We start from the raw sequence: 16954 nt of genomic DNA, 5'->3' as shown, positions 1-16954 counted from the left end.
TATCTCATTGTAGTTTTGATCTGCATTTCTCTAATGGCTAATGATTGTGAGCATTTCTTCATGTGTCTGTTAGCCACCTGAATATCTTCTTTGGTGAAGTGCCTGTTTATATCCTTTGCCCGTTTTTGAACTGAGTTATTTGTCTTTTTGCTGCTGAGGTTTTTCAGTTTCTTGTGTATTTTAGAGATTAGACGCTGATCGGATTTGTCGTAGCCAAAAATTTTTTCCCATTTTGTAGGTTGTCTTTTTACTCTTTTGGTGAAGTCTTTTCATGAGCATAAGTGTTTGATTTTTAGGAGCTTCCAGTTACCTAGTCTCCCTTGTGGTGCTTGTGCATTGTTACTTAACGATTCGTATTGTGTTTATGCCAAGTATTAGGGCTCCTAGCATTGTTCCTATTTTTTCTTCCATGATCTTTATCATTGTTGATTTTATATTTAAGTCTTTGATCCATTTTGAGATTTTGTGCATGGTGTGACGTATGGGTCTTGTTTCAGTTTTTTGCAGAGGATATCCAGTTCTGCCAGCACCATTTGTTAAAGAGACTGTCTTTTCCCCAATTAATGGGCTTTGGACTTTTGTCAAATATTAGCTGCTCATAGGTGGATAAATTTATGTCTGGATTCTCAGTTCTGTTCCATTGGTCTATGTATCTGTTGTTGTATGAGTACCATGCTGTTTTGACTACTGTCGTTGTATAATAGGTTCTAAAATCAGGTAGTGTGAGGCCTCCCACTTTGTTCTTCTTCTTGAGTAATGCTTTACTTATCTGGGGCCTTTTCCCTTTCCATTTGAAGTTGGTGATTTGTTTCTCCATCTCATTACAAAATGCCAGTGGAATTTGGATCAGCATTGTATTGTATCTGTTGATGGCTTTGGGTACAATTGACATTTTCATTATGTTGAGTCTACCTATCCATGAGCAAGGTATGTTTTTCCACTTATGAGGTCTCTTTTGGTTTCTTGCAGTAGTGCCCTGTAGTTTTCATTGTATAGATCTTTTACATCTCTGGTTAGATTTATTCCTAAGTATTTTATCTTAGGGGCTATTGTACATGGTATTGATTTGATAATTTCCTCTTCGCGGTTCTCTTTGTTGGTGTAAAGGAATCCAACTGATTTTTGTATTTTTATTTTGTATTCTGAAAGTTTGCTGAAATCTTCTATTAGTTCCAGTAGTTTTCTTGTGGATTCTTTGGGGTTTTCTGTGTATAAGATCATATCATCTGCAAATAAAGATACTTTGCTTCTTCCCTACCACTTTGGATGCACTTTATTTTTCTAGCCTAATTGCTCTGGCTGGGACCTGCAGCACAATGCTGAAGAAGAGTGGTGATAGAGGGCATCCTTGTCTGGTTCCTCTTCTCAAGGGGAATGCTTTCAAAGTCTCTCCATTTAGGATTATGTCAGCTGTTGGCTTTGTATAAATGCCCTTAATTATATTGAGGAATTTCTCTTCTGGTCCTATTTTGTTGAGAGTTTTTATCATGAATGGGTGTTGGACTCTGTTGAAATCCTTTTCTGCATTGATTGATAAGATCATGTAGTTCTTGTCTTTTGTTTTGTTTATGTGATGGATTACATTGTCTTTCTAATGTTGAACCATTCCTCCATACCTGGTATAAATCCCATTTGATCATGGTGAATTATTTTTTTGATATATGCTGAATTCTGTTGGCTAGAATTTTGCTGAGGATTTTTGTGTCAATGTTCATGAGGGACATTGGTCTGTAATTTTCTTTTTTTGTTGTGTCTTTACCTGTTTTGGTATCAGGGTTATGATGGCTTCATAGAATGAGTTTGGGAGTATTCCATCCTTTTCTATGCTCTCAAATACCTTTAGTAGAAGTGGTGTTATCTCTTCTCTGAAAGTTTGTTAGAATTCTCCAGTGAAGCCATCCAGGCCAGGACTTTTTTTTGTTGGGAGTTTATTTAAATAAACTTTTCAATCTCTGCTTTTGTTATGGGTTTATTTAGTTGTTCTACCTCTGTTTGTGTTATTTTAGGTAGGTAGTGAGTTTCTAGAAATTTGTCCATTTCCCTTAGATTTTCAAATTTGTTAGAGTACAGTTTTTCATAGTATTCTGTTATGATTCTTTTAATTTCCGTTGGGTCTGTTGTACTGTCACCCATTTCATTTCTTATACGGATTATCTGCTTCCTCTCCTGTTTTTCTTTTGTTAATTTGGCCAGTGGTTTATCAATTTTGTTGATCTTTTCAAAGAACCGGCTTTTGGACTTGTTAACTCTTTCAGTTTTTTTTATATTGTCTATTTCATTTAATTCTACTCTGATTCTTATTTCTTTTCTTCTGGTGCCTGAAGGCTTCTTTTGCTGCTGTCTTTCTACTTGTTCTAGTTGTAGGGTTAATGTTTTGATTATGGCCCTTTCTTCTTTTTGGATGTGTGCATTTATTGCTACAAACTGACCTCTGAACACTGCTTTTGCTGTGTCACAAAGGTTCTGGTAGGATGTGTTTTCATTCTTGTTTGAGTCTATGAATTTCTTTATTCCATCCTTAATTTCTTCTATAACCCAGTAGTTTTTGAGAAAGGTGTTCAGTTTCCATGTGTTTGGTCTTTTTTCCTTGCTTTTTGTGTTGTTGATTTCAACTTTTATGGCTTTATGGTCAGAAAAGATGCTGTGTAATATTTCGATGCTTTGGATTTTGTTAAGATTTGCTTTGTGGCCTAATATGTGGTCTATTCTGGAAAATGTTCCATGTGCTTTGGAAAAGAAGGTACACTTGGCTCTTGTTGGGTGGAGTGTTCGGTATATGTCTATGAGATCATGTGGGTTGATTGTAGCATTTAGTTCTTCTGTGTCTTTGTTGAGCTTCTTTCTGGATGTTCTGTCCGTCACCGAAAGTGGTGTGTTGAAGTCTCCTACTACTGTTGTGGAGCTGTCTGTCTCTTCAGTGCTGTTAAGAGTTTGTTTTATGTATTTTGGAGCCCTGTTATTGGGTGCGTAAATATTTATTATACTTATGTCCTTCTGGTGTATTAACCCCTTAATCATTATGTAGTGTCTTTCCTTATCCTTTGTGGTGGATTTTACTTTAAAGTCTATTTTGTCAGAGATTCATATTGCCACTTCTATTCTTTTTTGAGTGTTGTTTGATATATTTTTTCCCATCCTTTGAGTTTTAGCTTATTTGTGTCTTTAAGTCTAAGGTGTGTCTCTTGTAGGCAGCATATAGATGGATCGTGTTTTTTGTAATCCAATCTGCCACTCTCTGTCTCTTTATTGATGTATTTAGTCCATGTACATTCAGCATAATTATTGATAGGTCTGAGTTTAGTGCTGTCGTTTTGATGTCTTTATGTGTTCACAGTTTCTTTGTTGCCCTTAATTTTCTGAGTTGAGTCATTTTTCTTTATGTATTTTCATCTTTTTCATTATTGTTGATTTTGTATTTGCTGAGTTTTTATATTTTTCTAGATTTTTATTTTGATGTGTAGGATTGTTAGTTTCCTTTGTGGTTACCTTAATATTTACCTCTAGTTTTCTAAGTTTATATCAGTCTTTTATTTCTTTATATTGCCTTGACTTCCCCTCCATATGAAAACTCTATGTCTACATTTTTTAAGTCCCTCTCTTTTGTTTTAATGTTGTTATTTTTTACATATTATTTCTGTTTCCCTATTTTCAGTGTTTTAGCTTTGATGTATTTTTGTGACTTCCCTATCTGAGTCGATATCTGTTTGCTCTGTCTTGTGTTCTAGTCTTGCGTTGTTATCTGATGTTACTGATTTTCTAACCGGAGGACTCCCTTTAGTATTTCTTGTAATTTTGGTTTGGTTTTTGAAAATTCCCTAAACTTCTGTTTATCTGGAAATGCCCTAATTTCGCCATCATATTTGAAAGATAGTTTTGCTGGATATAGAATTCTTGGCTGGCAATTTTTTTCTTTCAAGACTTTATATACATCATCCCATTGCCTTCTTGCCTTCAGGGTTTCTGCTGAGTAATCTGAGCTTATTCTAGTTGACTCTGCTTTGTAGATGACTTTTCTTTTATTTCTAGCCATTCTTAAAATTCTCTCTTTATCTTTGGTTTTGGCAAGTTTGATTATAATATGTCTTGGTGACTTTCTTTTAGGATCTACCTTATGTTGGGTTCGATGAGCATCTTGGATAGATATTGTCTCATCTTTCATGATATCAGGGAAGTTTTCTGTCAACCAGTCTTCAACAGTTCTCTCTGTAGTTTTTGTTATCTCTTCCTGTTCTGGTACTCCAGTCACTCGTAGGTTATTTCTCTTGATAGAGTGCCACATAACTCTTAAGAGTTTCTTCATTGTTTTTAATTCTTTTATCTGATTTTTCCTCAAATAAGTTGATCTCAAGTGCTTTTTTTCATTGTCACTAATTCTGACCTCCATTGCCTCAGTTCTGTTCCTATGACTTTCTATTGAGTTGTCTAATTCTGAAATTTTATTGATAATCTTCTGGATTTCTGATTGCTGTCTCTCTGTGGATTCTTGCAACCTATTAAATTTGTCATTATGCTCTTGAATAACTTTTTTAAGTTTTGCTACTGCTTTGTCTGTGTGTTCTTTGACATTTTCTGCATTTTGAGGAATTTCCTTTCTAATTTCTTGAAGAGTTCTGTGTATTAATCTTTTGTATTCTGCCTCTGGTAATTCCAAGAAGTTTTCTTCCTTCAGGAAATTTATTGATTCTTTATTTAGGGAGCTTGATGAAGCCATCATGGACTGCCTCAGTATGTGATTTGATATTGACTGTTGTCTCTGAGCCATCAATAAGTTATTATAATTTTATTTTATATTTGTTTAGTGTGTCCTAGCTTCTTGTTTTGTTTTGTTTTGATATGCCCAAATAGGCTGCTTTTGTGCCCTAGTTTGATTATTGGCACCCTTGAAGCGCTAACATCCTGTCATCAGGTAGTTAGGTCTGTAACTAGGAATGTGTGCCCAGGAGTCTGTTAAATTTTCCTGTATGGATTTAGCTCAGGTGTCCAGGCAGTTGGTCACCAAGTGTGTGGAGCAGAATCTCACCTACAGTCTTAGAGAGGCATGGGTGATTGTTGTAGGCACAATCTGGCTGCAGTAGGGGGTCACGCATGGAGCAAGGCAGGAGGCTGCCGGCTGCCCCTGAGTGTCTGAAAGGAAAGCATGTCCCTCTTCCCTAGAGCGAGTAGGTAGGTGAGCTTTGCAGCCAGACTATGAGAACTCTACTCTGTTGGCTGTAAGGACTAGGGGGCACCACTTATTCTTGGACCCCTGTAGTGGGTGGCTAGGTGGTGTGGGTGGAGCCACCCATCCTCAAGCCCCTGATGTGGACAGGTAAGGCGCCTGCTTAAAGGGCAGAGCATTGTCAAGCATCACAGATCTGCCACTTCACAGCTAAAACAGTTGAAGTTAGACTTAAGGTGTTTACCCTGTTTTACTTTGGTAGTGAGGCTTTATACTGTTGAGATGGGTCCACACAAGTCTATACAGAGGTGGGGGGCACTCAGAGTCTGCGGACCCCTTATGCCTGTGCTTAGGCAAAGGAGCTGTGCAAACCCTGAATTCCTGGTTTAGGGCAGCTGGTAGCTTATTTTTTTCCTGTTTGTTAATTTGTTCCCCCGCTAAGGCCAGGAGAATGGGTCAGGGCACCTCATAGGATCTGCTTCCAGCCCAGGGGACTCATAGATCGACGAAGCTGGCTGGACCCGACGAAGCTGGCTGGACCCGGTGTAGAGCGGGGAGGGAGGAGGTAAATGGGAGAGAGGTATTTCCAAAATGGTTTTTTTTTAAAATCCCTGTGAAAGGCCACATGCACATACTTAACTTTAGCCACTTGGGTGCTGCTTTTCACTGATTCGAGTGTCCAAGCAGAATCTCTGCTGCCGGATCTCTCTCGATGTAGAAAGTGCCTCCCGAGTGAGCGCAGGGAGCTGTATGCCTGCCTCACTGCGCACCCCGAGCTGGTCTGGGCTGAAGGGCTGCGGCTCCAGCTGGGTGAGGTCAGGCAATTCCTTGCTGCTTCCGAACCGTCTCTCTGTCCCCTGCCAGTCAGTCCGAATCCTCGACTTTGCCTTGTTCAGGGCTCCTAGATATTCATATACAATCAGATCACTTCTTTTTTCAGGTCTTTGTTTAAGAGGGCCATAGGAAGCCGTCTGACTACTCCGCCGTCTTGGCCCCGCCTCTTGGATTTTTTTTTGACTGGAGAAAGTCGAGGTGGCGGTAGAGTATCTTATTGCTGCTTTATTTCTGCGTTTGTAGAAACGAATGGAGGATCCCAGTATACCTGTGGTTGTTGGGATGTCATGTTTTCTTTAAATTTTGTTAGAGAAATTAATAATTTTATACCTTTAGAAATCAAGCGTAAGATAAGCAGTTGGTTGTGATTTCAAGTGTCAGAAATATTCATGGAGTACTTATTTGGTTTCTTACATATGTGAAAGGGTCTAGGTTTCTGTGCCTTAAGCCATTGTCATTCTACTAAGCGGATGTGGTCGGAAAAATGATTCCTTCACAGACTTTCTTTGTTGTCTGTAAATTTTCTGTAATCCCTTTTTTACACAAAGAAAGTGGGTGAATTTTTTGGATAATGACCAAATACCCTCCAGGTATCCCCTTCTTTTAAACATTCACTACTGTGTAGCCAGAGTGGTATTCCTAAAATGTGACCGTGTTATTCCCTTGCTTAAAATCCTTTTTTTTGTGTGTGTTGCCTACAAGATAAAAACCTTTTTGGCATGACATGCAAAGCCATTCAGAGTCAAGCTTCTTAACTTTACAGCTTCCTTTTACACACACAGCATTTATATTCCAGCTACAGTGAACAGCTTGCAGAACGTGTTCTAAGAATTAGGCATTCACCTAATTTGTATTTGCTGTTCCATCTACCTGAACTATTTTTCAACTCACCTCCCATCCTTTTCAGTCCCTTTACATATTTTTAAGTTTCTTTCATGAGCCTTTCCTCCATGTCCCAAGATCAAGTTAGGTGCTCTTCCGTTGTGCTCCCATAATACCTTGTACTAACCAATAACATCTGTAGCCCTTACCAGACTATGTTAAAATTTTGTATTTGTTTCTCTTTCTCACTTTCTAGAATGTAAGCTCTTTGAGAACAGGGCCTGTGTTGTACATTGTCTGACCCAAAAAAAGTTTTCAATAAATATGTTTTATAAAATACTAACTAAATAACTATGGCACTACATTTTTATGCTTGAAACAGTAATACAGGGAAATAGTAGCATTTAAGGTTTATTTTAAAGGCTAATGGGAAAAAGGTTTTATGAGTCACCCATTGTATATTTGTTGTTTATTAAGAACATGCTATGTGCCAAGCACAATGTTGTATTAGAAAATATAAAGAAGCAGCCCTTGACATTAACTGGAGTTACTAAAAATTAGGTTGCAATGCAAGAGGACTAGATGGAGGCTATCCTTTTGATTAATTATCAAATAAATGGCGTGCATACACACACACACAAAACACTTGTTTGAAATAGTCTGGGAAGCTTTCATGTAGGAAGTAAAAAATGAAACAGTACTTTTTTACCTTACTCTAATTCTTTTAATCTAATATTTATTACCATCATTCAGATGAAGAAACGCAGGTCAAGTAACTTGCTAAGTGTTACAGGTCTAGTAGTGCTTGGATTAGACAGATCTGGCCTTTTTACCCTAGAGTAGTATGATCATGAGACATGGGTAGACCAGTTTAGCTGGAGTTGAGGATTTTTGTCTGGTATAGAAGATATGACTGGAAAGAAACTGGGGCTAAGTCACTGAAAACTTTGAATTTCAAATCATAAAATTCGGAGTTTATCCTGATAGCAGTGGAGAATCAATATAAATTCGGAAAGAGTGACATGAATGTTAGGATTTTTGTTTTGTTTTCAGTATCAGAATAGCACGAAAGTTTACTCTGCCTTTTGAGAAACCTTGATTTTCTTAACCTGCAATTTAAGTTAAAATAAATAATTAAAAGTGGGCTGAACTTAAATGGAAGACATCCAAGGAAACAGTATTAAGGAGAATTTTTTATCATTGGGAACAAAAAAAATCCAACATATAATTCTTTAAAAATAGAATATATTCATTAAAATCTTAAGTGAAAATAGCATATTGTTAATTCTTTTTAAACTGGGATGGTTTAGCAGAGCCTTAGAGTTACACACTAGCTTTTATTTGAATATCAATAGTAACACTTTTTCTCAGTGTTTTTTCCTTGTTAAAATATTTTTACTTTATGTTTTTATAACTTTTTTATTATAAAAATTTTCAAATGCACCAAAGTAGAAATAGTATACTGAATCCCATGTACCCATTAGCTGGTATCAACAATTATCAGCATTCTTCTATTTTTGTGCCATTTTTGAAGCACCAAATTTCTAGTGCTCAGCCGTTTTTTTTTTGCCTTTTTTGAGCCTCAGGATAATGCAACTAATGACATTCTTAAGCTTTGGAAAAATGATATATATCTTCTTTTTAACTACTCAAATGTTTTCTAGATGCTAACTCTGCAGGAGAATCATACCTCTACTTGAATTGGGTTTGAAAGTTTTTCACATTTATAATCTGTTAATACTCCAGTTTTACTGCTTTCTGTGGGGCTTCAGTTTGAGTCAATTAAATATCTGAAAGGTAGAAGTGTAATATGATTGTTATGTTGTGGCCTTTACTATCTAGGAAAGTATTTTGTTAAAATTAAAATCCAGATATTTAAATACGTGGCACTTAGCGATCAAATTATTTTGTATGACCTATTGAAAATTGTGAAAGATTTTTTTCCCTAAAAGCAATTACTGTTTATCTGGATAATAATTAAATTATTCTCTTTAAAAGTAGCCATTGTTGTTATTGTTAGGCACTGTTATGGGTTGAATTGTGTCCCCCAAAGATGTGTGTCAACTTGGCTAGGCTATGATTCCCAGTATTGTGTGATTGTCCACCATTTTGTCATCTGATGTGATTTTCCTATGTGTTGTAAATCCTACCTCTGTGATGTTAACGAGGCAGGATTATAGGCAGTTATGTTAATGAGACAGGACTTAATCTGCAAGATTAGATTGTATTTTGAGTCAATCTCTTTTGAGATATTAAAGAGAGAAGTGAGCAGAGAGATAGAAGGACCTCATACCACCAAGAAAGCAGCACCAGGAGCAGAGCATGTCGTTTGGACCCTGGGTCCCTGCACTGAGAAGCTCCTAGACCAGGGGAAGATGACAAGGATCTTCCCCCAGAACTGACACAGAGAGAAAGCCATCCCCTAGAGCTGGCACCCTGAATTTGGATTTATAGCCTCTAAACTGTGAGAGAATAAATTTCTCTTTGTTAAACCCATCCACGTGTGGTATTTCTGTTATAGCAGCACTAGGCAACAAAGACAACTACCACTGAGTCAACTTCAAGTCATGATGACCTTACATACAACAGAACAAAATGTCTTCTGGTCCTGTGTCATCCTCACAATCTCCAGTGTGTTTACGTCCATCGTTGTGACTATCGTGCCAGTCCATCTTCCTGAGGGTCTCCCATGCCTTTGTTAGCACTCTACTTCAGCAAACATGATGTCCTCCTCTAGCAGTTGATCCCTCTTGATGACATGTCCAAAGCAAGCAAGTCAGGCAGTGTCCTGTTGTGATTCATAATGTTTTCACTGGCTATTTTTCAGAAGTAGGTCTCCAAGCCCTTCTTCCTAGTCTGTCTTAGTCTGGAAGCTTCACTGAAACCTGTCCACCATGGATGACCCTGCTTGTATTTGAAATACCAGTGGCATAGCTTCCAGCCTCATAGCAACATGCAAGCTACCACAGTATGACAAACTGACAGGCAGGTGGTGAAAAAGATGCCAGAGTTTTGGTTTTGGAAACCTGTGGGAGAAAAATTAATAGGGCCATGCCATATTTTCAGCTTAGAAAAGGTTAAGTATTTTTAAATGATAACTGAGGTAATTAGTAATTATAGATCTTTTTGACACCTTTCCCATTATTACCACTAAACATAAATTCAGTTCTTAACACACTTAAATTAGCCTTTTTGGCCTTCATCACAGACATATAAATTAAGATTTTAAATCATTATTTTATTGTATCATATGAAAATGGCTAGTATGGTTTTATCAAATTTGAGATCATCTGATTTTAAATATAGGCTGTGTAGCAAACAGGATATTCACTCTGGGGCAGGAGTACGGGGCTGTGTGGGGAAGGCCTCTGAGAGACAGGACTTCCTCAGAGCAGCTGAAGCTGAGGTTCAATTAATAAAAGGTTGGTGTGACTGCATAGGGAGAGGTATGACATTTTTATTTTAAAAATAGCAATAGAGAAAATGTGATTTCAAATAAGCAGTACAAGTCTCAAAATATTTTAAATGACAGGTATTTATTTGGCCAGCTTTATAGATATATAACTACTTTTTAAATTGAGTCATTTGTCTTTTTTTTTTTTTTTGGTAGAACCTCTGTGTATAGAGGAAATTCGCCTGTTGTTTGCCACGAGTTACATTTTTTTTCCCCCAGTTTTTCTTTTTACTCGAGTTTTTTTGGGTGTGTGTAAGAGTATTTTATTCTCATATGAAAGTATGTAGTAAAATTGATCAACTTTTTTCCTTTACAGCTTCTTGGTTTTATGTCCTATTAAGAAAACCTTCTTTAACTCCCAGATTATAAAATTATACATTCATGCTTTCTTTAAGTACTGTTTCATTTTTTAAATTTTAAAATAATAAAAAAATAATTTAGAGTAAGGAACATAATAAGGATCCAACTTTATCTTTCTCCAAATACCACTTACTATCTCATATTTCCCCCCAATGATTTGGGATACTACCTTTATCATAAGGTAATTTCTCGCATGTGCTTGATCTTCTTTCTGCTAAGGCTTTCCCACATGGTTTGCTAATCTTAGATTAAATCCACTTTAGTCACCACCCTGTGTCTTTCTCTCATTGGTAACCCCACTGCTAGGCCCTTTCTCTCCTAGCTCCATGCTATGTACAGCAGGAGCCACAGAGGATAGCCAGGATGTCAGATACTTTGACTGAATGCCTGGAAGAAAACCTCAGAAGTTTTATAATAATAATGCTAGAACTTTCATACATACTGCTTTGGTTAGTAAATTGTATTTTCTTTCCATTAGATCTGTTTGACAAACTATTTCTTTTTCTGGTTCAAAATTGCCTTATCTACCTAAAAAAAGAGTATGGTCTGGAGCTAAAATGCCTGGGTTCGAATTCCTGCTCAGCTATTTATTAGCTTTTTGACCTTGGACAAATTACTAAAAATTGTTTCCCCCTCATAGGATTATTGTGAGTAGTATATAGATAAACATATGTGAAGTGTCTAGAATAAGTACTTGGCACATATTGATCACTCAATAAATGTTAGTTGTCATTGCTATATCACATCATAGAGATTATGAAGAAGATTAGATACTTTAAAAAATGCTTTTTTTTTTTTTTTTAAAGGGGACAATTCATCTTTTTCGAAAACCACAAAGATCTTTTTTTGGCAAGTTATTACAGGAATTTAGACTGGTAGCAGCTGACCGAAGGGTAAGTTGTTTTAGTTCTTAATTCTCTATTTTAATTATTGCAAAACAACATTATAATATTAAAAAATATTAAAAAAGGTAATTTTAAAGGGAAATAAAAATCACTCTTGATCCCACACTGTTTTCTTTTTTCTGTGTTGGATAAGTAAATTTTAAATGTAAAATACAGTTGTTTGATGTACAGTCATTTTGCTTTGGTGGGAGGTAGCTAGGCTTCAGTTAAAGTTTTTTATTCTAAATCTAAAATGTTTTTAAAAAATTTTTTTGTGTGATCGCCTTGTGTTATTAATTTTTTTAAAAATTGAGTGGATGTAGTCTAAAGCTACACCTTCTCATTTTTAATGTAAGACAGGAAAAATATATCATGCTTTGAGACTGTAAACAAAAAGATAGTTATAACTGGTACTCTTTGGTACCAGTGTAGACCTTCTAATTGTTGTGCTGTTTTCATTACTGTCTAAATTATACTGTAAACTTCATGAGGGCTGTAACTGTGTCCGTTTTGCGTACCTTTTTGTAGAAGTACAAAGTAAGCACCCATAAATCTTTGATGACTTTTAAATAAACATAGCTTCAATGGAACATAATAATAAGCAGTAACAATGATATCGGCCATCTGTTATGATCACTGAAGGAGAAGTGTCTTTTCTTTGTTATTTGCCACTGAATCTCCTGTTCCTAGAACCTTATAGTTAGAACTTAGTAAATCTAGTATTTGGAAATATTATCATGGCCTGAATGTTAAACTTCAAGAACCAAGAGTAGAGAATTCATATACTTCTTAGGTATCTAGTCCATTTTGGATAATCTCTTGAGAATAGATAGATAAATATAGCTTTGTTAATATTCTTCAACAGTACACTTTATTGAAGCACGGTGTACCACAGAACAGGTATTAGGAGCAAAACTCATATAGGAACACCTGAATGGTGCAGATATTCTCTGACATAATTTAAATCTTATGAGATTTACCTGGCTCATATTTCTTCACCACTGCTTCTGTCATAATTCTTGGTGATTTCAGTTCCTTATAGTTCCTTACTTCCTTGCCACAAATAATCTTGTCCTTCATTCCAACCTCAGCTGTCCACTGCTATGGTCATATTATAGACTTTATTGTTTTAATAGCTATATCCTTCTGTTGTCTCAGTTTCAAGCATTTCACTCATCAGTCATTGTTTCCTCTCTTTCCAGTTCATGCCTTCTAGTACCCCAACTCCAAGAATTCTTCAGTCTTATCAGGACCTCCAGTCCATTGACTCTACCATATTTTCACTGTATCTCCCTTCCTTTTTTTTTCACTTTCTTCCTTATCCAGCTTAGGTATAATGCTTCATCATTATTATTTTCTTGCATATGCCTTCAAATCCCTTGTCCCCTTCTTCATTTATGATACTTCTCTGACAAATCCTTGACCTTCATTAAGTCCACTTTTTTTCTACTTTGTACATGCACTAAGCAACTGAATGTAGCCTGAGAGAAACACAAAATTATGCTGACTGGTCTCACTTTAAATTGATGATAAGCAGGTCATTAGTGCAGCCTGTACTACCACATTAAGTTTGAGATGCCTATTAGATGTCCAGTATTTCATTAAATTAGTTGAAAGTCATCTAGGAGAGTGGAGAACTTAGTTCATTCAGTTTCCCACTCTCCTAAATGACTTTCATACCCTTTTCTTTCACTTCTCTTCTAAAACTTCCAAAATCATCTTCTCCATCCTCAGTCTAACCTGATCTTCCTTCCTGTTTCACTAAGAGAAAAGAAGTAATGAAAAGAAAACTTCCACATACTATCATTAGTACATCTACCAACACTCTGCCTCCCCTCCAGTTTCTATGAATGAACTGTCTTCTCTGCCATCTAAGGCCAATCCCTCTACTTGTTGCCTGCTCAAAGACTGTTCCTGTCTCTTGCATTGTCGTTCCTTCATGCATCATTCTCCTTCTTGCATCAGAATTACATGCTGTATTCTAGTCTCAGCTACTGCTTCATTTCTCTGGTTTCTTTTATAGTAAAACCACTTAGAAGGATTATCTTATTCCCTATTTTCACTTTCTATTGTCCCTGTCTCTATTGAGCCCATACCAGTCTGGATCTGTTACTCACTAGTCCACACAAACAGCTTTTACAAGATAACCAGTGACCTCAGTGTTGCCAAAATCAATGATTGTCTTCATTTCTCATCTTACTTGACCTCCAACAGCATTTGACAAAATTGGTCACTTCCTCCTTACAATATTATTCATGTGAACTCTTAAGACACCACCCTTGGCTTTCCTCCTGTTTACTTGGCCATTATTATTACTTAAAAAAATATGTTATTGTGTTTTTTGTGAAAGTATACACAGCAGAACAGGTTCTCATTCAACAATTTCTACACATAATGTCCTGTGACATTGGTTACATTCTTCAGTTTGTGCCAAAATTCTCGTGATTTCCATTCTAATTGTTCTACTCCCGTTAATTTAATGTCCATTATTTTTTAATCTCTTTTGCCACTTCTTATCTTCCTGACCTCTAACTTTTGGAGAGTCCCAGGGCTTAGAGCTCTAACCTCTTCTTATGTACATTTACTTTTAGGTGATTCCACTGGTTCCATGGCTTTAACTACCATCTGTATGCTTATGACCCCATATTTATATCTCAGACCCTATTCTCCTATATGTAATGGCCTTCTCAACATTTCCAGTTGGATATCTAATAGGTATCTCAAACTTTATATGGTTAATCTGAACTTTGATCTTCTACCTCTCCCTCACTAAATGGCTACTCTGTTCTTTAAATGCTCAGGCGAGAAACCTTAGAATCATTCTCAACTCCTCTCTTTGCCTCACTCCTCACATCCATTTTGTCAGCAAATTGTGCTAGCTCTATCTTCAGTAAATAGCCAGAATCTGACTCTTCTAACACCTCTCACCACCTTCAAAGCCACTGTCATTTCTCACATGGGTTATTGCAATCACATTCTAAATGGTCTTTCTCCTTGCATCCTTGCCTCTGTACAGTCCATTCTCCGTAGAGCAGCCAGAATGATCTTTTTTAAAATGTAATTTTTTAAAAATTCCATCTCATTTGGAATAAATCCCAATTCCTTTCCCAGTGTACAAGATACTACTTGATGTAGCCCAGACTCTCGTACACACTCAGCTAGGCACTGTGCTACCTCAGGGCATTTCCACTTGTGGTTCCCATTTTTCTCTCCCAGATATTTGCATGCTTAGCACCTTTGCCTGTTTCAGATTTCTGGTCACATGTCACCTTATCAAAGGGATCTTTTCTGACCATCCTATCTAAAAGTGTCATTTTCAAATTACATGCTTTATCCTCTTTTTTTGACTGTTTTTGAATCCCTATCTTAACTAGATTCAGTATCCAGTCATTTCATTAATGTCCTTACTAGTACTAGAGCTCCTTGCCCATTAACCTGTCATATAAGCTCTCAAGTCTTTATCATCCCTATCTCACCTGCTTCTCTGGTTCTTTTTCTGGGTGCTAGAGGAAGTTACAGAATTGTGCCTACCACAAATTCATGTTGGCAATTCTTGTTCTCTTTGGTGATTTCTTAGCATAGTTAACTATAACAGCTATTCTGCAGATTCTCTCTTCTGGATTAAGTTTCCAATCCTACTTTACCATATTCCTTAATTTTAGAAAATAGTCTTGCCTCTTCATTTCTAGAGATTTCTAGACTATTAGCTCTATGCTACTTTATTTTTTTGCACCTCGCAGTTTGTCCTTTCAGCAACTTTCTTATCCTTCTCGCCTTTCTCAGAGGTGTTGTTCTTTCCTTCTAAGCCTACATCTTCCTTCTGAGCTCTTTAAATGCATCCTATCTGATACCACACTTGGCCTCTGTAGTTATACCTGTCCATTTCAATACCTCCAAGTAACTGCCTTTTCATGAGTTTCTTTCCTCTCTGCTTTCCCCTGGGAGATGCAAACAGCTAAGTGCTTGACAATTAGCCAAAAGGTTGACTGTTCGAACCCACCAGGAAGTGCCTCAGAAGACACATCTCGCGATCTGCTTCCGAAGGTCACAGCCTTGAAAACCTTATCGAACAGTTCTACCCTGCACATATGGGGTCGCCAGGAGTTGAAATTGACTCAGCAGCAACTAACAACAGCACTTTCAAGCATGCATAAGTCTCCCTTCTTTTTACGGAGTGAGGCAAAACAAAAGCAAAAAACACTTCACTTAATCTCTTCTTTCTTTATTCTTGGAATGCCCTTCCTCCTTCCTCTGACTAACTTCTAGCTCTTTCTAAGGCCTATCTCAGGTCCTCCTTGTTCTATGAACTTCTAAACCATGGTAATCTTTTCCCTCTTTGGCAATCTTGTTAAATAATCAAATTCTACCTTTTTATTTTGGTAACTTTTTATTTTAATATAATTTCAAACTTACAGAAAAGTTACAAGATTGGTATAAGGAACTCCCTTATCCCTTTACTCAGATTCACCAATTGCTTATATTTTGCCCCATTTGCTTTATCATTGTTTCTATGTACATATTTATACAGACAAAATGATATACATATATATGTGTGTTTTTTGTCAACTATTTGAGAGTTTCTATATCAGAATTTATTTTCTCTTGGATACTTTCCCTTTTGGAATTATTCTTTTAAATTTCTATATTATAATAGATTGGTGGATAATAATTTGGGTATATAGAGAGGATGTGACACTTAAAACTTTTTGTAGGAAGTTGTGCTTATTTCTTTAATTATTAGAGTATGAATTATAGCAACTTGAACAGACCCAATGAAATTTGTCAACATTCTACAAGTAAAGATGATTTTCTTTTTCACAGTCCTGGAAGATCTTGCTCTTTGGTGCAATAAACTTAATATGTACTGGCTTCCTGCTTATGTGGTGCAGTTCTACTAACAGTATAGGTATGTCACCATTCTCATTTTTATGGCGTTATTAGTTTCAATTATTTTTCTGATTTTAAGTAAAGGTATATCCTTTTTTACATAGAATATATTATTTTGAAATGAATGTGAATAAAATGGTTTAAATGAGAGAATATGCAAGAAGTGCCTCTTAAACTATAAAGTTTGGTTCAATTGTTGGGCATTATTGTTTTAAATGAGCTACTACTAAAAAAACCTTTTAATCTATTTATAAAACTGATTTTTAATTTTTAATTGTACTTCAGGTGAAGGTTTACAGAACAAATAGTTTCTCATTAAACAGTGGTGCACATATTGTTTTATGACATTGGTTAACAACCCCACGACATGTCAACCCTCTCCCTTCTTGACCTTTTTTTTTTTTGTTGCTGAAAATATACATAGCCAATGATACACCATTGCAAAAATTTCTACGTGCACAATTCAGTGACATCGACTACTCTCTTCCAGTTGAGCTGCTATTCTCACTTTAGATGAAGGTTTACAGAACAAAATAGTTTCTCATTAAACAGTTA

At 36.4% G+C, this 16954-nt stretch overlaps 1 protein-coding gene across 7 annotated transcripts in view; it reads left to right on the top strand.

The window, feature by feature from the left end:
* Positions 1-16954, top strand: part of LOC101347558 (zinc transporter 6) — a 213198-nt gene that overhangs the window by 161707 nt on the left and 34537 nt on the right. For 6 of the 7 annotated variants that reach the window (XM_023736249.1, XM_023736261.1, XM_023736257.1 and 3 more), the window contains 2 exons: positions 11435-11521; positions 16334-16418. In XM_023736249.1, the coding sequence (XP_023592017.1) occupies positions 11435-11521; positions 16334-16418 (172 nt within the window). Of the gene's footprint in view, positions 1-6098; positions 6197-11434; positions 11522-16333; positions 16419-16954 lie in introns of all 7 variants that reach the window. The other variant, XM_023736278.1, reaches the window with a different exon arrangement.

Source organism: Trichechus manatus, unplaced genomic scaffold (assembly GCF_000243295.1).
Source record: "Trichechus manatus latirostris isolate Lorelei unplaced genomic scaffold, TriManLat1.0 scaffold00005, whole genome shotgun sequence".
NCBI classification, from domain to species: Eukaryota; Metazoa; Chordata; class Mammalia; order Sirenia; family Trichechidae; genus Trichechus; species Trichechus manatus.
Note: the sequence above shows the minus strand (reverse complement) of the source record. Positions and strands in the feature narration are given on the sequence as shown.